Source organism: Corvus hawaiiensis, chromosome 4 (genome assembly GCF_020740725.1).
Source record: "Corvus hawaiiensis isolate bCorHaw1 chromosome 4, bCorHaw1.pri.cur, whole genome shotgun sequence".
NCBI classification, from domain to species: domain Eukaryota; kingdom Metazoa; phylum Chordata; class Aves; order Passeriformes; family Corvidae; genus Corvus; species Corvus hawaiiensis.
In genome coordinates, this window is record NC_063216.1 from 68280268 (window position 1) to 68303775 (window position 23508).

The 23508-nt window shown below is 37.7% G+C and overlaps 1 protein-coding gene across 13 annotated transcripts in view; it reads right to left on the reverse strand.

Moving 5' to 3' along the window:
* Positions 1 to 23508, reverse strand: part of MAGI2 (membrane associated guanylate kinase, WW and PDZ domain containing 2) — a 727751-nt gene that overhangs the window by 88611 nt on the left and 615632 nt on the right. For all 13 annotated transcript variants that reach the window (XM_048300656.1, XM_048300645.1, XM_048300648.1 and 10 more), the window contains one exon: positions 3140 to 3171. In XM_048300656.1, coding sequence (XP_048156613.1) covers positions 3140 to 3171 — 32 coding nt within the window. The remainder of the gene's footprint in view (positions 1 to 3139; positions 3172 to 23508) is intronic.

Genomic DNA, 23508 nt, shown 5'->3' on the forward strand with positions numbered 1-23508 from the left:
AGCAGCCTGTTGTCTATGCATGAGACACCTAAGTTCAAGCTTTTTTCAAGACTGTCTTTAGCAGCCTTACATGTACATCAAGCTTGAAGATATGATAGGCTGTGCAAAAGAAGGCTTGAAGATCTGCTTTTTTTTTTTTTAAGAAGTTGGCTACTAATCAAATTGCATTAGCAAATTTATTTGAAGAGGTTAAATTAAACAAAACACAAATGTTTATCCCAGGAAATGAGTACTTGGATATTCCTATCCAAGGAAGGACCCCTCCTGAGGACAAGGGTGGTAAAGCCTCCAGAACAGCGTGTTCTCACATGTAACCCAACAATGGTAATTACACAAAAAATGCCTCTTGGAAACAAACTGATCTGTAATTAAATTCCACTGACTTCTATCGTTGTATCAGCAGAGCTTTATCAAAGATGATTGCAGGTTTACAGAGAACTTGCTCTACAAATTCTGCGATTATCATTTGTCTTTAGTTCCTTGGTTTCAGAATGTGTTTGGGTCAGCAGGTAGGCTTTACTCTGTTCTGATGATTAACTGCATCAGGCTTTTTTCACACCAAGTATGTGTGAACTACAGATGTTTTAGTGTCCTCCTTGGTGAATATGCTGAATAACTGTCCTGCTGAATATCCCAGACTCATACTTAAGAATAAACAGATTATGGATATTGGCCTTTTTTAGTTGTCGAGGACCTCATTCTTTTATAAAATAGTAGCATAATTCAAGCTGTGCTTCTGTCAGAATTTCAGCAGTAAGTAGGGCTGGTTCATTCAAAACTATAGGTATGTACATTCTGTGCAATACGGTGGCATATGGAAATACCTGAGTTGCCATTGAAATACCTTAGGTACAGGAATGTACAAGGCAAATTTATCCTCTGCAAATAATTACCCTTTGGGTAAATTAGCTTGTGTGGTAAGCCACATGAATATCACAGTACTACTTCTGACAGCCCTAAAGAAATTACCTCAAGTAGGTATAAACACATATACAGTACATATTTGCATTATGGAAGTGTAAATTCAAAGGTCTCTAGAAACACACCTGATTATGACCCCTACGTCTACATACGAAAGGAGAACTGAGCTCAATTCAAGCTCCTTATGATCAAGGAAATTACAGGAGAAATATGTTTAGGCTTTACCTTCCCTTAGGAATCTAAAAAAAGAACACAAGCCAGTGAAACCAAGCTGTCTATTGTGTCATTATGAAGATGAAAGACATGAAGGGCCATGTCTGCCTAGAAGTGAAAGATTCTTAATTTCTTGGAAAGTGCTGGCGAAATAGACCACTTACCTCTTTCAAAATGCGAAACTGGACAAAATTAAAATACTTAAAGAAAGATTTAAAAAAAGAAAGGAAAATATAATTATCTTTGATGAGCAAACTTTACCCTAGTGAAAGGAAAGGAAACTGGAGAACAATTGGCAAAACCCTACCGGGTCCCATATATCTAATTCTTGCTTCCTGGTTAGCTCTAAATCTTCAAGTGTGAAGTTCAACCAGCTAAATAAGTAGATAAACAGAAGGAGAATTATATCTCCCAAACCCATATCAACTAATTAAACAGTCACCTAGTGTTCAGTAATGTGAGTTATCCTGATGCTGCTTCAGAAAAGAAGGCATTCTTGAAAGTAAGCACAGTAGTGAGTGCAGGGTACCAAATCCAAACTGGGGCAATGGTTTGGTGACATTGCTCATGGTCATTTTGCACTGATATTATATATGATATACATATATTTTGCACTGATATTATATATGATATACATATATAATATATGCACTTATATACATATGAACCACAGGAACTGATATTTATATATTTGATGTGTACATGAAGAGGCTAAGTATGGACAGGAGGAGGTCTTCAAATGAGTATCTTTAACAAGTGAGCTCCAAGCTATCTATGTCATCATTTTTTATCTGAGATTAAAGGTTGAACACCCCAGCCATTCAGCAGCCTTAGACTGGTGAGAGCAAGTCAGCCCTTAATAGCCTGATTTATTTTCATGAATGTCCTGCTCCATAGATGAATAAAGCAACTTATGCAAGACTTATTCCAATGTATTGTATATAGATTCTGTCCTTTTACACCAAAACCACCACAAGCTGAAGCAGTCTGATGAAGTTGCATCAGCTGATTAATTAAGTGCTATTTGTACTTGACACGATACAAAAATTGTTTTGGTATACTTTAAGCATGAGATCCAATATGAGAGCATGCAAAGTTGTTCAGATTCAATGTACTTCCTCTGCCTGCTCCCCAATAAGAAGGCTCTAAGCTCTTTAAAAGATACTGCTATTGTTATTCCTATTGCTCTTAGGAGTCGTCAGGATCTATTTTCCTCTACACACCCTTGTTGAGAATTAGGAATTGCTCTAAGGTCTGTCAAATCTCAATAAAAAAGCCAAATTAAAAAAAAAAACAAGTAACAAACCAAAACAACCCCCCCCCCCCCCCCCAACAATAAAACAAACCAGACAACCAAAAATAGTAGCCTATGATTTCTTTTTATACTGTGAATGCTGTCGCAAATTCAAAAAATTATATGTGGTGTCAACAGAATAAATAAAGTCATTGCTTACAGTCTTACAGTAGGAAAAGCCTTTACACCTTGGGTTTTACTGTCAAAATCACAGAAACACAGAAAAGTTGATTAGAAGGCACCTCAGTCAGTTATCTAGCCCAAGCTCTTATTTGGAGTGTGACTATTTGCAGCTCTAGATCTCCTAATGCAAGAAAGAATAACAATCCCTTTGAGGATGCTAAACTCAAGCCACTTGTAACCCAGGAAAAGTGAATGTTGTTAATTTCAAAGAATTTGCCAACTAGAAGACTAGACTGGCCTCATTTCTGCTGCCTTCTCCTCCAGACCTCTTCATTTTAAGCCACCACATTTCTGGTTCTTGCAACCCATCTTAACATTATGGTTTTCCTTTTTCCAGACCACTTCTGGCAGACTCCAAGTCAACAGACCTTCAGAACTTAGCAGGGAGGCCACCCCTGGTGCTGGGGCACTACTGAGAGGTGTCTCATGAGTTGGGAACAGGATGGGTAGATGAAAGACTACAGGAACTTGCTTTGCATGATAGGCATCTTATGAACTCAATATGTACAATTTTGAAAGGGAACTTACAGGCTTTGGAGTTTTCCATGGAGAAAAGAAACCTGAAATAAACAAAAAATAATGTTAGCAGCTTTTTCTGATGCATAAAGAGTGGAGGCTAAGTAGTGTCTATGCTCCCATTCTCATTCAGGTCTGCAGGTAATATTGATAGATATGAAAATTCTCTACACACAAGGGGTGAAAACACAAAACATAAGGGATAATTTCTAAGAAAAAATAGAAATATATATATATGTGTATATATATACATATATATATATATTTGCAAGTGGAGCTATTGAGATCATTGCCATACTTTACAAACAGCATGGGATTAGGTTGAAATTAAAAGAACTAATCAAAAGGACTTCCAAATGTCTTCGTGGACATTGGATAAGACACCAAATGACCTGGTATTGATGTGTCAAACGCAGTCGCACCTTTAGGAAGAAGCATTCAGAACATCCCATCAACAAAACCTAATAATACAAGAGATTTTTTTAGAAGAAAAGCCTGAAGAAAAATAACTGTTTCATCAGTCTAGATAAGGTGGTCAAGTCTTGAGAGGATTGCTTATATTGATACTGTCCTGGTTTTTCGTCATAGTTAGCAAGAAGTCATACATGACTACCTCTTTTACACAAGTAGTTATCTCCTTTTCCTCAGTTATTGACTGACTGATAACTTACTTCAGTGACTTTCTTAAATTTCAACTATTGTAGCTTACAAATGTTTAAAACTCCAGATATGTCTTTTTCATAAAAGGAAATAATTTGAAACACTCATTGTAAACACTGTTCCTATCTTATGCAGTACAATGTTAAAAACCTTTACAAAGTATTAAATAAAAAGAAGCATTACAAAGGGTATTGGGTCACGTTTTTTAAAATACCAGCTTTCAACACGGCTTTCATTAAAAAACTCATTCTCTGTTTAATAGCAGGTAAAAAAAAAGTCTGTGGACCTTCCTAGTTAAGATTAAAAGCTAAAACCAAAGAGTTCATTTGTTTTGTCAGAAACAGAAATGGGACTTAAACTGAGATATCTAATAGGAAGGCTCCTCTTTCATTCAAAAAAATTAATTCAGCTGAAAGAGTAGAACTGACTTCATTATTTCTTTTTCTAAAGTGAGTCTAAAAAGAAAATTAAAATTATGAGAGCATTAGGATAGTATCTTTCTACAGACAAATCACAACAGGAATTATATTTGCACATACATTTAAGGTTTGTAGAATTCTGTGATAATGAGAAAATCTTTTCTGCCCTAATACCTAATTAATTTTGACTGAAATATCTTGCAGTGTAAAAGCACTTGAACCATTTGTAGCAAAACACTGGCTGTTCAGTAATGCTGATGTGTAACCTGATAGTGCTTTTTTTAAAAAAAAAAAAAGTATATTGAAAAAGTAATCCTGGAAAGGTTTATGTTTACTGACTCTACAGTGCCTGGACAAAAACTGCTTTAGTAACAAGTAGATAGATTTCTTTCCATCTGCAAACTCAAGCTGAGATAACAGGCATCCTTGATAGATCTGGCTTGTACATCACTTTCAGTATTAAAGATTCTGTAGCAGAAACTTATTAAATAACTTATTGGATGGCAGATGGCTACCTTTTTACTACCTCCTATGTTTCTCTACTGCTAATAAGAGTGAAAGCTAAACAGTACTTTTCCTCTCAGAGCTAAAGATAGGACTTGAAACTTGCTCAAATCAACTTACTACCCTGATTGTTGTTCATAAAGTATTTGTAGAGGTTAACTCTACTTATCCATTGATACTGGTGCACCTCCCACAACTTATTGTCATCAAAAATGACTCCTGATTAAACTGAAAGATCTTTTTTGTTTCCTATTTATCTACTGTATCCACCTAAAAATAAGTTATGCTGGAGTTATAATAAAAATTTTACTATCCATTAAAAAGATAGTAAGTATTTATAAATCAAATAAACAATGACATATACATCGAGTCATGATTTTTTAAAAAAATCCCTCAATTAAAAAAAATTCAATTATTTGCTCAAACAAGGAGAATATAAACTTATATTTAACTTGGAGGTTATGGGCACAGACTGCAACATACAAATGACAACATCTACACTCAAAACAAATAAAAGGCAATATTTATTCACACAGCATGAAATTATGTTAAGAAAATGAACAGATATAGGATGCCATAGAAGCAAAAGATCCAAAGGAAAATCAAAAAAAAAAATTGGAGACCCATATGTGCACAAAAGGATGCTATATAAGCAAAAATTTCTAAGGGTAACAAACCTTGGGACTAATAGTAAAATCCATTCTTCTGATTTTATTTCATCTTTTACACCTTGATCTCATGTAAGATGAGATAATCTCTCACCTCTGCCAAAAACCAGGCTAGGCTACAGGGGTGAAGGCCTAGTTCCATAAAGCAAAATTTACATTACATCTTTCATGTATCACTTGATAATTTTAATGTTGTCTCACATAAGATCTGTACTCCCATCTGAACTAAACATCCTTTTCCCAATCTAAACAAAACTGACTTTTACAGAATATATGGCATTATCAGTTATTCAATATGAGACTGATATGGATAATTGTTGTGTACCAAACATTGAGAATTATCACTGCTATTTAAACACATGCAGCAAATTCTGCAAATTCAAGAATACAAGAGAATATTGCATATGTAGCACACTGCAAATTTAAAAGAAACTTCACATTAAGAGGCATAAAAGCAAAATGCACTTTCTTAGGTATGCTGCACCCTCCCTTCTAACTTTCCCTTTTAAATAGTACTCTGCATGAGTACAGGAACAAATCTTCTACATAGAAAACTGAGGTTTAAAATCCCACCTGAAGAATATACCTGAATAATGTGCATTCAGTGCCCACTCAACAGTGTTGGCCGTCTGCAGCCACATCTACAGCAGGCAGTGAGAAGAAGAGGACTTTCATTTAGTTTGACCTCACTTCACACCACATTTTCCCTTGACTTTCTGGTGCTCACGACATGCCAGGTGAGCATTCCCCACCAGGGACAGCGGGATCCCACCTGAATGACAGCTTCCAGCAGATTGGCATCAGCTCATATACAGATACTGACTTATCAACAGGGCTGAAATTTGTTCTCCAAAGAATGGAGCTTTCAACATCTTTCAAGTACTAATACAGTATTAGTACTGCTTAACCTTCTGATCAACTCACGTCTAACTAGACACATATACTGGATAAGCTCTTACAACCTCATTCCACTTCCAGATTTCTGCTTCACCTGCCCCAAACTCCCAACCCCCTGCTGTCCAACTTGTGATGTCTTCATAAAAACTTAAGTAGCTGAAAATATTATATATGTCTACATATAAACACCCCTCACCTCCATATCCACATACACATTTGAAATAATAAAAGTCAACTTAGATTCAGCTAAAAATAGTTCATGGAGCCTGTTCTTACCATGAGTGGCTTTTGGCTCACCCATGTGTGTGACAGCCACCCCTTCTCACAGTAATCTCACCATGTAAGCTGTAGCCATTTTTTGAAGACTCCTGTGCTTTTTTAATTAACATTCCTTGTAAAGACAGCCAGTACAGGTCTGCATCAGTTTTGGAAAGGAGAGCAGGGTTACTGGCTTGTCTTAAAGAGCAACCACCACCATTCAGCCAGGTGCTAGCAGGAAAATACTGTGGTAACATGTATGCATGCAACAATAAAAATACATAACCTCATATGATTCTGCAAAATTAGTTTTGAGAATATAATGATTTCTTATTCAAGGTTGGCTATTTAAACTGTAATAAGGTACAGCAACTGGTGACCAACACATATGGACCTTTTAATTGTTTAATTTCAAATAAATAAGCTGAGGTACAGTAATAAACATATGTTTTCTAAAAATCAGACTGACATTTTCTATTAAAGCAGTGTTACAAAAATCTATATTGACATTGCTTTTTAAGTTGTATTTACCACCTTCCAAAATGAGCTTCCCTGGAAATCAGAGCTGTGATGGTTTCTATGTAGTAACTTTACTAAAAAAACACTGTGAACTGAAAACAGATTTTGGATTCAAATATATTAGGGAGAAAAAACTTTTTTTTTCCTTTTTTTTTTTTTTCTGATCAAGGCAAATTCCAGCTTCAGTTTACTGTACTTCTCCTTTTTGATGAAGATATCCTGTAACAAAAGACAAATCACATCACACTCATTGTATCTACTCCTTCTTCTATCCAAATTTAAGTATGCTTTTGTTGTAAAATATTCTTACAGATATCATATGCCTTACACTTCAGCAAGGATTTATTGTTGAAAAGCTTAGTTTTCTAAAAGAAGCTTATCAGGCAGAACTTAGAGCATTTGCAAGACACAATTCTGATTTGTTTCCTTTTTTTTTTTTTTTTTTCAGTGAAAATAATAAATTTGGCAAATTCCATAATGTCAGTAATACAAAAGCAGCCCTTGGTTATTATTCTGCTCCCATGGGGATGATTTTCACTACATTTTCATCTTCATTATTCTCACTATTTTGCATTTTTTCCTGGAAAAGTTTTTCACACCTGGTAGGATCATAAGTAACTAACATAGCTATTGCTAAGTCACAGGACTTTTAATGATGTTCACCTCTGTGGCAGATGTGTATGGATAATTAAACTGAAGCCTGGAAACAGTTTGATTTCTGCAGTGACGGCGTGTGCTGCAGGGAGGAACTCAACAGCATCAAACACAAAGCCTTTTAATCTAAAGCAATGTTCAGGGCAAGTCAACATCCCTGCACATCACTTGTCACACTTTCACTTTTAATGGGTGAAAGCCCACTGGCTTTCACTGGGCTTCTTGGGGGTTTTTTTTTGTGCTTTAATATCCTTGTTGCATATGGCTTCCTGAGCAAAGCTATCTCAAGCACTGAACAGACCTTTCTCCTTCCTAGATGCTCAGAAGTCACTGAACAGATGGCTGATGAGCACTCCCAGAGCATTAACTGACTCCATGGGCATCTTATCAACATCCATGTGACAACACTTCAGCAAAAGTTTTCCTTTCTAGAAAAGCTACTGTATAAATTTACTGTAGCAGTAGATTTTTTTTCTGTGTTTTCTTTCTCTTACTCGAATCCCTGAAATGTCTATCAGTTGTCTATGTGGGCCTGATTTCCAAAGGTATCAAATACTCATTAACTTCAAATGGATGTGACAGGGGAGAACACTGATATCAGACTCAGGTGTTCAGCATTAGCAGGGTGCAGGGAACTGTTTCTTACCATTCACTTTACACCTGGTATCTCCCTCTGTATGTTCACCTTTTGTTGAGCTATGTTAGGTGTGGTCAGATTAGGTGGACAGAACTAATGCTAGGACTGAGTTGACTGATTAAGATTTAAAATACCCTCCAAAAATACCTGTGGGAGAGGTAATTTTTTGTGTATACATAGAACAAATATATAACATTAATTCAATTACTCTTCAAATATTTTCTCCTTTAAAGGAAAAGAAACATGATCAATGAGAAGTAGTACGTTCAATTAATTTATATACTGTAGTAAACAAAATCTAAAAGGAGACAATGAATGAAAATAAATGGAAATAATACTTATGAAAACAAGCAGGTGATAAAAAGTTTCAGTTGATCATGTAATATTTAAAGTATCAGATAATGTATAGGGAATGGCCATTAGCTCCATTTCTAACAAAATCAATCATTATTACATAATATTTTTTCAAAGGTCCATCTTTTTGAAACAGGTCTAAATATTGAGCTCTTACTCTAGCAACAACAAAAAGTTGATTTACCTTGAAATAAAGAATAGGTGTAAGAAGACTGGGAGCTCTAGCTCTTCAAGCATAGTTAGCTAGTCCTGCTGTCAGCTGTCCTTCAGAGTGATGGTGCCATGCTGTGGAGGATCCCTTTGGTCTTTAGCTGGGATGGCACCTGATGCAATGGGTCAAAAATCAACACATCCCACATCAGAGTGAGATGAATGACCCACTACCTTTGATCAGGCCACAACATTCCATATGTTTAGAGCCAGTGCCTTTTCCATGCAGTAGGCTACACACAAGCAGCACGGCAAGTAAATGATACAGCACTGTGTTGCACTGAGATAAGGCTAATTACAGTCATCAGTTGTTGTATCAAATGCAGGTTCACATTAATAAAACTCTGAAATATGTCTGTTTTCTTTATGACTATATATATGCTCAGATGTTACTAAACCCAGTTTTTCCTGAAAAAAAGACTCCCAGTGGTACAAACTGATTCTCAGTAGTTGCTTGTGCTGGCATTTTGCTTTATGGTCCACTACTCAATTGCCCTGGATTTCAACCCAAGTGAAATTGCAACAGAAGTAGTGCTCCAGTTTAAATCATCACTGTTTTTCACTCTTTGACCTACTACACCTATGAAAAGTAATCCCAAAGAATGAATACATTCCTGCCAACAGACAATCACTCTATGAAGGTACTAGGCAAAAAGCAGGGACAGTTCAAAGGAAGGTCAGCTAGATCTTTAGACCCCATTGGCATGCCACCCTGTCTGGCTTATCTCCACTCCAGATGACTTGGGGGGCATCTTGAGTCCAAGTCTATATTTCAGCTCTTCAGATTTTCAGACTTCTTGACATGTAGCACTAAGTGTGAGACAGAGAAGTTTATCAGAAATGATGCAGAGGTAGAGGAGCACCGTGGGAAACAGTACCTGATCTCATCCTACTGAAGTTGCTGAGGCGACTGGCTCTGGTGCTGACATGACTGGCTGTGGAGTGCTCCAGTGAGGTGCATGGGGGAGCTTCCTGAACTTGGGAAGCTCAGAGGAGGGCCAACAGCAGCCTGCAGCTCATGCCACAGTGGCTGACAGGACCAGGAGCAACGGGCCAAGCCTTCCTCCAAAGGATAAAAGAAGCCCTTAGGGATCTCTAATGGCCAGGGATCTCTAATGTGCACCAACAGCATGGTGGGCACACAGGGCATGATGTGACATTCTGGTGGCAGCTGGCACAGAAGGGCACACAGGTATGGTGCTGACACCCTGCCAGCTACAGGCAGGAAGACACAGCCTCTACCTCTGTACCCACCATGAGGGACACAGCTGCCCAGATGGAGCTCCAGTGGGAACATGCTGCCACCAGTGCCAGGCCGTGCACTGCCCTTGTGCCAGGACTGCTGGCACAGTGAGGAGCTCCTGTGCTCAGTGACAGCTCTGGGAGGAGGTGAGTAGGCTGAGGAGTATCAGGGGGAGTGTAAGAGCATCAGACTACTGGAATCACAGAATATTCTGAGTTGGAACAGACCCACAGGGATCATTGAGACCAGCTCTTAAGTGCATGGCCCATCCAGGGATTGAGCCCATGACCTTGGTATTATTAGCACTGTGCTCTAACCTTCATACACTGTCTTGCCTGGGACAGGCTCCCCAGATAGACAAGACACATGATAGAGAGAATTTATTATCCTTTCCCCCTGGCTGAACACAGTGACTTAAGGGATTGGTGGCAGTGGTGACATGTGCCTGTCCAATGCACGTCTGCTTTGGGACTGCCTCACCTTCCTGGGTGTCCAGGCATAGCAGGTGTGAGGCTCTGCAAGTGGAACCAAACATAACAAGGATGGCGGTTCATCCAGCATGGGTGTGATGCTGAGGTCAAGTTGGCCTACTCCCTGTGCCAAAGCTGCTTTCTAAATATAGAAAAAATGGGTCACTGTCACAGGAAACTCCCTTCTGAAGAGAACAGAAGGCCCAAAATGCAGCCCAGACCCACTTCCTATGGAAGCCTGTTGCCTCCCTGAGGCCTTGGTTAAAGATATGGAAACTTCCTACTCTGACACGTCCCTCAGATTATTATTTATTATTCATTTCTTGAGTAGGCAGCGATGAAGTTGCAACAAGAGGTTAGAGGGGAATCAAGAGAGACTTCAGGGCCTTGGGATGACTGGTTAAGAATCAGAAGCACAGGCAGTGTTCTCCTCTAGTTTTACAGTTGCAGGAAATGGTGAAGGAAGCAACAGGAAGACCCAGAAGATCAATCCTTGGCTCTGACCCTGGTGCCACCAGCACAAGTGTGGGTTTTATTTTTTTGATCATGGGATGGTTTAGACTTCAGGGAACAGACAGGGTACAGCTGTCTCATAGTGGCGAATCTATGCACAGGAGTTAGCAGGACTCATTGAAAGAGACTTAAACTGCATTTGAAAGGAGTAAGGGATAAAACCAGGCTTGCTAGAGGTAAGCCTGGGGGCTGCATGTCACTGTTTGTGGGACAGTGGGCTAGTGAGGTCCTCTGGTCTGCTGTCTCAGTGGAGGTAGGGGATAGACATCCATGCAGCAGCAGAGACGTGAGGGTTACTGATGTGCTAGAAACCACAAAAGCAGCTGACAATGGTCACACATGAATTAGGCCTTCTCCCTGCAACAAGGTGGCAGGATCAATAGCCCAGCTGAAGTGTGTCTACACCACTGCACACAGCACAGGCAACAAACAGGAAGAACTGGAAGCCATGGTACTGCAGGAAAGCTATGATACAATTGCTATCACAGAAACGTGGTGGGCTGACTCACATGACTGGAATGCTGCAATGGATGACTATGAACTCTTCAGAAGAGACAGGCAAGGAAGGAGAGGTGGTGGGGCAGCTCTGTATGTCAGGGGCTGTCTTGACTGTCTGGAACTTAGTGATGTGATGACAGGGTTGAGTGTTTATGGTAACAATCGGGGAAAGGCCAACAAGACAGATAACAGGGTGGGAGTCTTTTGTAGACCACTGAAACAGGATGAAGAGGCAGGTGAAATATTCTATAAGCAGCTGGGAGAAGTCTCACTATAGCTAATATCTGTGCTTGTATCAGCAATAGTGTGGCCAGCAGGACCAGGGCAGTGATCATTCCCCTGTGCTTAGCAATGGTGAGGCCACACCTTGAATCAATTTTGGGCCTCTCAGGACAAGAAAGACACTGACGCGCTGGAATGGGTCCAGAGACGGGCCTGCAAAGGGCCAGTGAAGTATCTGGAATACAAGTCTGATGAGGAGCAGCTGAGAGAGCTGGGGGTGTTAAACCTGGAGAAAGGGTGGCACAGGGAGGGCATTACTGCTCTACACATTTCAGGTAGGAGGTTGTAGTGAAGTGGGGGCTGGTCTCTTTTCCAAAGTAACAAAAGATAGGACAAGAGAAAACGGCCTAAAGTTGCACAGGGGAGGTTTAGACTGTATATTTGGAGAAAAATTGTCCACCTAAAGGATTGCCAAGCACAAGAACATACTGCCCAGGGAGCTGGTTGAGCCACTATCCCTGGAGGTTTTTAAAAGATGTGTAGATGTGGTACTTTAGGGCATGGTTTGCAGTGCTGGGTTAATGATTGGACTTGGTGATCTTAAGGTATTTTCCAACCTAAACCTTTTTATGATTCAATGATTCTAATTTTCTATGTTTATAGAACTGATACAAAAGCCTGAATGACTGTGGGATCAGGTAGTAGCAATATACAGCTTTTTAAACATAGGAGCACTTTTTGCACAGTTCATGAAGTTTCACTGACCTAGCCTGCTTAAGCAACACATTTTCAACAATATTCACAGATAATTAGAAAAAGGATGGCTATTCAAAGTCATGAATGCTAGAAGTATTTGCTGTTCAAGCTGGAACCCTCACTGGTCACCTGAATCTATCAGAATGTAATCTAAAATACACCAGAGAATCTCAAGCTAGCATTAAATTTCAATTTCATGAATAGCAAAGAGCCTTTGTTAGCAAGAATACAGCCATCAGAAAAGGTCAGAAGCTGGCATAGTAATGAGTTAATTTACATTCTGATGGACATACAAGTATTTATTTTCTTTGGCTGCTACAGCTCTGTGAATTGCTTATCAGTCAGAGATTTAAAATAATTTATGAAACCAGGAAAAAACCAACAAGTACCATGTCCTTCTAATTATTATGGATGTGAGGCAGAGAATTTCTGAATCATAGCTAAAATAGTGCAGAGGCAAATGCAACAGTTAGTGACAAGTTTTGAAATGTCAGCTTAAATATATTAGAGGTTGAAAAAAATAATAAAAATCTAAACTTGCAGAAAACCACATTTTTGGAACAAGCTTTGTATGTGGTCAACAAGAATAAATTATTTTCCAAGGACAAACTTCAATACTAAGCACCTATAGAATGTCTCATTTTTCACAAACTGTCTTCTCTTTTCAGACACCTATTACCAGAACAGTGTTACTCTGTTCCAGATTTATTTCCTTGCTGATAGCAAACCATATTATCTGAAGCACAGTCATGTCTTGAAATAGAGAAAATGCTGCTGGAGAACAGATTTTACTGGGACAACTTGACCTGGAGTAGAAAAAGGTATCTTATGGAATTGAGGAAGAGCCTTGCCTCTTGCTTTTTATGACAGAACTTTCTACTAAAATTTCAAATCCTTAGGTTCATATCCTAGTTTTTGATTTGCAGCTGCAGGCAGTATTGGATTAACTGTTATTTTCCTCACTGAAGTCTAAAAATTTGTATTTTTATTTAAATACTAACCCAATTAGCAAAAGTCTGCATGCATGGGCACTCATATATTATGAGCAAGAAATCTCAGAAATTTGCTCACAGGTTGTGTATTCTATCAACATTTTGAAAAGGTCAAGGGCATATTTTTGTACAGACATGAAAAAGAACCTTTTTTTTGGCTGAAGAGAAATTTTCCCTGAAGAATTTCCAGTTTTGCTCATGTGTGTTGTCCAATGACTGCTGCTAAAAACAAGGTCACTGGTTCACTTCTTCAGACTCGCAATTACACTCTTGACTGTACTGCTCTAATGCTGCAAGAGCTGGTAATGAAAGTGATGCCTTGTCTTGGGCAAAAACATATTGTTGAATGCAACTCCCCCTGAGCAGAGCAGACCAGACACAGCAAGGTGATAAGCCTGCTATGTGTCATACACGCAGAACCAGCAACATAATTTGGAATATAAATTGAGACTTCAGAACCCTGACAGCTTGTGGCTGTTGCTTCTAGAAGGGCCTGCAAGTGCTGCCATACCCACAAAGACTTTGTATGCTTGCTACGAACATGTCTGACAACTCAGCCTGGCTTTACTGAAAGCTAATTTAAGCTTCAAAACTTTTCAGGGATACTGCATCGTATGTTCGGAGCTCTCTGACAGTCAGAAACTCTGCCTAACTATATCACTCTCTCTGCTGTTTCATATGTTTAGATTCTGGTCCCATTTAAGCTTTAACACTTTCTAAGCCCAATAAAGAAATCTCACATTACATTATGGTATGTCACGTTGATGAATATCAAGGCACGTTCCAAATATTTTCTGTTAAAATGTAGATGGCTCATAAGTTGTTTTAATACAGTGCCCTAAAGTCCTCTTCATGAAAATACATTCACAAAATGTCTTCAGCAAGTGTGGGGGAAAAGCATTTAATAAAAAATCCATTCTTTTGCTTTCATGTGTATCCTCCTGGTCTGGCCAACTGTGACAAAGGACCTTTGGTGGGAAGAGATGTGGAATATCCAAGGGCATCTCACTAGAATAGGATGCCTACATGCCAGCAGTTTATTAAATTCCCCATCAGTTATAATAGACACACAGACACCTATGCCAAATTTAGATATTGATACTCAGACAAGTACATTTTCATGTCATAGTCTGTGAAATAGGAACTTAACACAGATGCAGAAACACAGGTCTAGTATGCAGGGTGCCATACCTAATGTTATTCATAAATCTGTCCTAGATTGGCAGATATGACACAGAATCTATGGAAGACTTCAGAGCTTCAGCTGTCATCTTGACTCTGCCATTCCACTGAAGATTTTTTTGGTATGCCAGTGTATCTCAGATGGCCCTGGATGTTGCTAATGAGCTTAGAGTCTCACTCCTCCTGATTTCTCTGCGATTTGGGAGCACTGGACAAAAGTTCATCATAAAGCAACAAATAAGTTTAGTTACTTAGAGAGACTTAGAGAACCTCCTGGCTTCCTCTGACTGCTTGTCATTATTAAATTACATCGTAGTAACTTCAGTATTTTGTGTTTCATATGAATCAAGCTGTCCGCATGGTTTTAAATTTTATTGAGTTGCCTTTGAAATCTGTTCTGTGGGATGCAATGGGAAGCGTTAGGAGCTCAGGTGTGTTGACCATAACTGGCTCATTTTCATACCACATGGCGGAATGACAAACACTCAATGGCAACATAATAAAAAGGTAATCATGCCACTTTGCCACAGTGGTGAAAGCTGGGATAAGCAATAGCATGCTTATTTCATGCTTTGGATCCAGATGTTATTCAAAGTAATAATTAATTTCCAATTTCCTGCTCCTTCACACCAACTTGACAGATGAGTTTATTGATGGCTATACGGATTCAGGTAGAACAAAAAGATTGACAAACAGTTGGAGACTGTGAAAGAGAAGACTAACTGGAGAAACAAGAGCCACAAGGTTTACCACAAGAGCCAGGGTTTACATGATTAAGCCTTGGATGTAAAAATACAATATTTAGTGTTGAAAAGAAGAATACTTGGCAAGGAATGTTAGTGTAATGCCCATGTAGAAAGGTTAACAAAACTGTGAAAAGAAGAATCTAAATTTGCAGTTCCCTGGTTGAACCTCCAGGTAGTCACTTTGCTTTGAGCTGCTGAAGATTTGATACTGTCCACACTGACACGTACTCAGTAGAGATAAATGTCTTTGCTTTCCCATTCCCACTCAGGACGTAACTCTCAGTATACAACTTACTTATCAAGAAGAACAAAACTGAATTAGTAAAAGCTTTGCTGATAATTTTAGTGATCTAAATTATACTGGTTAAGATGACATGAAGTTCAGAAGGTTTAGCATAAGACCACAGGAGCCTGAAAGAAAAAAATGAGAGAGTAATAATGATCGATGGGCATGATATTATTGCAGTACAGAACACTGAAGAGTATAAAGCATGATAAATTGATCAAGATGACCTGGATTGCAAAAAACCATTAAGAAACGTCAGTTTTTTATGAATTCCTGAAAGTTTGGAGTTGAGCAATTAACATAAAGAACAGCTGTGTCCTGAAGTCTAATGAGAGAAGAACAGTATTGATGTGAATTTTATGATGTTTAGATTATGTGCTGGTCACATGTAGTCCTGTGCAGTACTTTAAAAAGTTAATGAACAGAACACTAAAAAATGATGCTGAAAAAGGATCCTGACAAGATAGTTGGGAAGTGATAAGTATTAAATGAATATATTACAAGGAAAAGGAAGAAAACTGTGAATAGTTTCTTTCCCTGTGACAGTGCTCCGTCTCTCAGAGGAACATAAATTGGTTTCAGACTTGAGAGTTAGATGATCTGTCCAACATAATGGAAATAAACCCCTCAATACTGAGAAAATTGGAACAGTACATAAACATGACAAGTTAAACAGAGGAGATTATGGTGCTGACAACCGTGAAGCACCTTGTGGACCTTAAAAATTAGCATTTTTAGAAAGACATGCTAGGGTACATAGCATGTATGTCCCTCCTTATTTAAAATCAGAACTTACTGCGTAAGAAAACAAACTTGGATGTAGCCTTTGGATCTGTAAAATATCTTCTTCCTCAGTTTACCCTTATACCTCAGTATCCCCATTTGATCACAAGACAAAACCACTGAATTTATGCCTGAAGAACATAGCTGGCTGAAGGAATCTGGATGAACAGCACAATTAATCTGCAGTGGTCATCATACTTTCTCCTTGGGTTTCCCCAAAGAATAGATAAATAAAAAGACACTAAGTGTAGATCTGTATGCTCTTTACCCAGTCATCATACAGGATTACTGGTGTATAATCCCAATCAGATAGGATAGCAAATAGTTCGTAGAGGAAATTTCCCCTTGAGTATAATTCATGTCATAGGGATCAACAACAAAGGGTCTACTTCAGGGGAAGAGGAAGGAGAAGGTTAATTCTAATTAGAGACTTTTAGCAAAGGGAGTTTTCATTGGTTAATGGTAATTGTCTAAAGCCATTTTTGTGAAAAGCATCTGCATTTCCAGAATGTATTGAACATTTAACGGGTAAAAAAACATAATAAATTGGATCTCAGATGAAATTTCTATTCCAGTTCTAGAAAAAATACCTGCTGACCATCTAGCCTTTAGCAGGATCATCTAATATTTAGCAAGCACTAAATATTAGATGTCCCTGATAACATGGAGAATGAAGTAATTTACCCTATTATAAACAGGCCTTTGCTTCTTATACCATCAAAAAGTTTTTGATTCATCAGGCAACTGACAGTTCTAGATTAAGTTGCTCTATTTCTCAGTGGACGTTCTCTTTGGTGAATTTTAAAAAATTGTTTAGGACTGATAGGATAGAGGAAACAAATTACAAACCCATTCTAATTTAAAAAAAAATTATATTTCCATCTACTCAGAAGTTAGTAATTCAGAAATTTTTTGCTGCCATTCGAAAATAAAATCAATATGCAAGAGAAGACAAACAAAATTATTTTCAGATCCTCCACTGAACAATTTTTTCCCTGAGGAATGTTCTGAAAATTTTGTGTTCTGCCATACAAAGAGACCTTAAATGGGAGACACGGCAAATACCAATAATTCTCCTTAATCTGTTAAATTTTACTTACTGTTGAGGCAAACTGAAAAAAACCAAACCAGTGTGCAAGTAGCTATCACATATTAATGAATAAAAATGGGTACCTCTGTAGAAACACAAGTCATGAATTTTTATTCATCTCTTTCCTAGTAGGAACAAGTTAGAAATGTAACTGAACTGCAATTCTACACCAGTACTCTGCAATAGATGCATTTAAATTTAGTGACAAAAGTATGTATGTTGTTATACTGCAGTTCTTTATCTTTCAGACAACAGAGAGGAGCAAAAAATAGAAAGCTTTTGAGTACTTCAGCATTAATACTCACTCTCTACAGACTAAGCCTGATCCCCTATCTGCAAAATTTCAGAGGCATTATTTTTCTTTCCTAAATTTGCTTGTTTTAATTAGCAATATTATTTTCAATACACAAAATGATTATTTTCTTATTTATTATATTGCATTCTAAACCACTATTACTTATTTTTTATTTCTTTGACATCTTTGTTTTTTTACCAAATATAAATTTCATAGCTTTAAGTAGCAAAGGAGAAAGTGATAGCAGTATATTTCAATTTGGGTCTCTTTTTTTCTGACTTCATAATTATAATAATGCATATTATTTCTGTCTTTATCACCCCAAATTGTAAAACTGCTGCAATTTTCTATAAAAATCTCTGAAATCCCTAGAATTTCTGTGTGAGTTTTGTTTCTTCATTACTAACTCACAATTACATAGCCACAGAAATGATTATCAGTTCATAAGGAGAAGCAACTTCAGTTCTTAGTCCCAGAATTCAAGCCTTTAAGCTGCAAGGTGAAGGATATATCAAACTGGTGAAGAAATTACTTTCTATTTTGTGGCAATATAGGAGGTTTTGATTTGGTGTTTTCTTCCCACATGAGCTGGATCCCAGGCTGGCCAAAGATTTTATCTTTGATCTGCCTAGACTCATAACAGTTCCAAAGGCTTGGTCATATATATAACCAAAAAAAAAAACCCAAACCACTGAGCTTTATCATAATAGCACTAAGATACATATGTTTTCAAATAGGGAAGATGTAAAGTCATTAAATGGAGTATATAGAAATCAAAGAAACTTCTGAACAGCTTGCCCTGCTCACGGTGTCCCTACATTAGAGGTCCTTGTTCCCAGTGGAATTGATGACTCCCTGAGTTATAAAAAGCTCTGTGTACTCCCTGCTTGTCCCCAGAAGATTTTCACCCCATTCCCTCTGCAGCCCATGTGTCTGCTCTTTGCTCCTCTCAGCAGGTTGCTGGATTAGGCTGCAGATCTCCAGCTCTCTGCCCTGACCCTTCTTCCACTTGCTCAGAACCCACAACCATTGGAAATCTCTCTCCATCAGGACCTCAGGAAGGAGGGGTGTCTTCACTGCAGAAGGACCTGACTAACTCAGGCACTTTCAGAGGAACAAAGGCAGCCTACACACCTGGACAAAACCAAAGAGATCTCTCCATCAGACTGCTGTTACCTGCTTGACACACAGGATGGCTGCAGCTGTTTCAGGTAAATATTTACTCATGGCAACCACAAATGTCTTTGAAGCAGTTTTATAGCTAGTAGACTGATACCCAGAGAGCTGTAAGTCAGGGACTGTGCCTCCTATCTGCTGAAAAAAGGATCATCCAACAACACGACTCCTACCAGTACTCTTTATGTGACCCAAAACATCTTCTCTTAAATGTCTAATTCTTCACTAGCTGGTTTCTATACTTTCAGCTCTGTTTTGGAGTACTTTTCCCAAGCAAAGTCATTTTCTTTCATTTCTACAAGCTTTTAATGAACAACTAATTGCAAGAGTACTACAGGAAATAAATTCTGAAATTATATGCCTAGTTATCTGCACAGGAAATGAGTCGTACTATAGGAGCTGGGTAGTAAGGAAACATCTTTCCATCTACCTTGCACATGGACAACTGAATAAGCCATTACTTTAGCTAATGAAGAACTGTATGGAAAATCCTATAGAAATCCCATATTTCAGGTCTGAATAAAAGAGAAACTTTAGTTAAAGATAAGACTTCTACAAGATGCTTGATCATTGCATAGTATATGGAAGTGACACGAAGTAACTTTGAAGCAAATGGGAAAAATTGAAAAAATAAGATGGAAGAAGCAGGGAAAGACTATCTGGAACAGGAGCTCATTGGTTTTCTTAACATTAATAATAAGTGCAATAAAATAGTTTACCAATGGCATCTTACTAAGAAAAATATAAACAAAACCTTTAGTTTTAAGAAGTTGTTCTGAATCTGCCTTCTTCATTTTGTTGCTATGCTTAGGTGATTATACATAATGATTCAAAAGCACTTTTACAAGTTTGGGTTGCATTCCTTACTCTCTTTCAGGAATTAATTTGCAATGACTGGATAAAAACATTTCCTGTTTGCTGATGCTTAATTTATTAAGCATTCCACATTGCTCTTTATCAGTAATGGCTTTTCTGTTCAATGACGTGGACCAAACTCTCTGCCAGCTGCAAAGTTTATCAGTATTGATTTTATGTTTTCTACAGGATTTCCAAAGAAAGTGCATTTAGTCAGAAGCCAAGAACTTTTCCTAGAGATAGTTCATTAAAAATAAATTCCCTCACTGATTTCCTTCTTACAATTATGTTAAAAGATTGATAGGTGAAGCAACTTTTCAATCCAATGTAAGCCATACTAATTTTACTTGTTTCCATTTTTAGGTAAGGAGTGAGTTGTTGCATGTAAAGACTTACAGAAGTCCATTATATAAAAGCAATTAAATTTTATAATAAAACTTGAAGTATTAATAAAGATATTAATATATATTTAATACAAATTATTTTCTGTAGTCTACATTTCTAACTTCACTTTTATAAAGAAATTCAGGCAGTTTTCTGTAGTAGCATAAATGGGATTCCATATTTAGCCTGAGTGCATGAGATAGATTTCAGCTTTTGTGATCATGCAGAGTTTTTCTAATAACTTTGATTATTAACTATGCTTGCCTCTGGTGTGTGGGCAGGACTCATCTCATGCACCCTTGTTTATCTGGCTGGTCAGTTAACCTAAAGTTCTCATCCAGACTTCTCTCTAGTCCATGGAGCGTAATGGGAAAACTGAGAGAACAAGCTGCCCAGGCAATGACTGAATAAAATGATTTAAGTAATCCTCTTCAGGTGCTTATTTTCCACCACTGGCTGTAGGGGTAAATATTTTGAGCCATGTAGACTAGAAATCTAAATATTTTATGGTTAAGTTGGGATTCATCTGACCAAAAGTGAGTAGAAATTTAAATGTGAAATGTTAGGTGAATTTTTAAAAACTTTAATACTCAACAGGAGAGAACAGGTTCTTTTAGAAGACTATTGATTTCAGTCACTTTAGATGTTTACAGTAGCTGACTGGCACCATAGAGATGCCTGTTTTCCTCATCAAAAAGGATCCCCGCTTGCTGCCCAGTACAGATGAGGAAAGATTCACTGTTGCTGCCTGCTCAGGATCCCTGACAACAAGTGCTGAGGAGAACGAGGCTATATGTGTTGCAAGGCAAGACTGGGAAGAAAGGTTGAGGGATGTTGCATGTAAAAGATTTTCAGCTTATTTCCGTTTAGTGACATGTAAAAAAATGTAGAATCAATTAATCACTGTGAAATGAATGCTTAAAAAAGACCATTTTGACTGAAGCTGTATATAGATGGTTCTTTTTCAGTACAGTGCATCCTAATGTGATGCTATTAGGATAAAGACCTTTATAAAGTTAAAAGTCTGATATGCAATAAACAAGTTATGAGATAAACCTCTTGCTTATTTAAGATTAACTTCAGTAGAAATAATCATTCTAGTTGGTGCTTATGCAGTGAATGTTAGCTGGATCAGACTCTCCAGATGTTTCTGATTTAGAGCCAACCCCACAAGCCACTGAGATCTCTCAGAAATGCTACATAATAAGTAAATAAAGACTGCATTAGCTTTCAATTACAGTGTGAGAATAATTTGTTGTGTATGTAATCTCAAGGAACACATCTGGCAAGCTGAAATCAAAAAGCATGCCACCATTCTTCCTGTTTGCATTGACTTCTAAATAACTTTCCTATATAAAGAAATATATATTCAATATGGTGTAATAAGGAGACAAGATTAAAAAGCTTCTCTTTCTCTCTCAGAAGTACTGTGGAAGGAGTTTAAAATTATCCAGATGGTGATTAGTTCAATGAGAGACTCTCTCTTTTAGCACCCTGGGACCCCAAATGTGAGAAATATGGAGAACCATAGAATATTCTAAGTCTTTAGCTTGGAAGGGACAGTTGGATTTCAGCTAGGCCAAGCTCTTGCTCAAAGCAAGGCTAAGTTCAAAGACTGGGCTGACATTCAAGAATGGCATCTTCTCTGAATTGCCAAATGAAGGAAAATGGAGCCAGAATGACAAGCAATAAACATTCAGACTGAGAAAAGACTGGGTAAAACATGGAACAAGCTAATGAAGAAGGGCAGAAATTGGATGGAGCTGACCATCTTTGACTTTACCACATTTGTTGGCTCTCACTGGCCACAGATGAAAGCCTGATGGAATTTTATCCAGAATTCTCTCTGGGCGGCTCTAGGAACTTCCATTGATGTAATCATGCTGCATTTTGGTTATACAGCTGGATGATCTGCTATAATCTTTCCACTTTCACTAAGTACTTCCTGATACTTATTCCAGAGAACATGAGATGTTAAATAGTGCAAGGCTTAAGATTGATGCAAAAGAGAAGCCGTATCTTCTGATACACTATCCCACTAGGATCATATTTGCAGTTTCTCAACTGGTCATTCTTTTTTACCCTTAAGGAGCATATTAAGGTGTCTTTTGCTGTACTTCAGAGATATGATAGGGTTTATACTGCAGTAGAGAGGCACTGCTTGGCCCTAGATGCCAAAAATAATCATATTTATTGAGAACAAGTTAAAATACAGAAGTTATGCATGGGTAGTAAGAAAGAGATGTTGACTTCGTATTGATAAGTGAATTTAGTTTAACTATTAAAATATAGAGAATACTGTGGTATTCCCATAATCAGCAAATCTTTTCTATGATGTCAACGAACCCCTGGAGTACTACTTACTGATTTTTTAAAAATTCTTTAAGAAAAATAGTATTACTATCAACATTATTACTACTACTATTACTATCGTCATCATTGTTTATCAATTTAAAATATTAGTAAATTTTCTGCTATGAAAAACCCTAATTATAGAAATGGAGATTAATTGATAAAATGAATGTAAAGATCATTAAAACATTTTCTCATTCAAAGATTTTGCACCTGTGCTTGTATTCATGCATATGGAGGATTCTTCTAATGATCTGAGAATTTTTAGAAGTGCTCTATCTAGAACATGTGAAATGCAATTAAAAATGCTTACATTATAGAAAAAATATTCTAAAAAGTCCATTGAGTATAATTTGCACCCAACTGAAATATACACTAAAAATAAGGTGACCCTTATGTAATGTGTGTAAAGAAAGCTTGCCTTCTTTTAGCTTATGGGAATAAAAGGTACCAAACAAATAGAAGTCAAGATTTCTCTCATTTACCAAACAGGAACACTGCACAGTATGTTTCTTCTATGCTGAAATACTGTTCCCAGTTATGAAAAATCTGGCTTTGGAAAGCAATTTACTTCCTTTAGAAATCTGCTTGGACATACTTCGGAGTCAACTTCCAGAATTTGTGCCTGGCAGCTTTAGCTTCCATATCCTTTTTTTTTCACTGTAAACTGAAGGTGACACAACAAAGGGGTATGTATCCTGGTGCTGGTTTTGATTGTGTTTGAATTATGAGTCACCCAAAGGCTTCCTGAGAAGGAC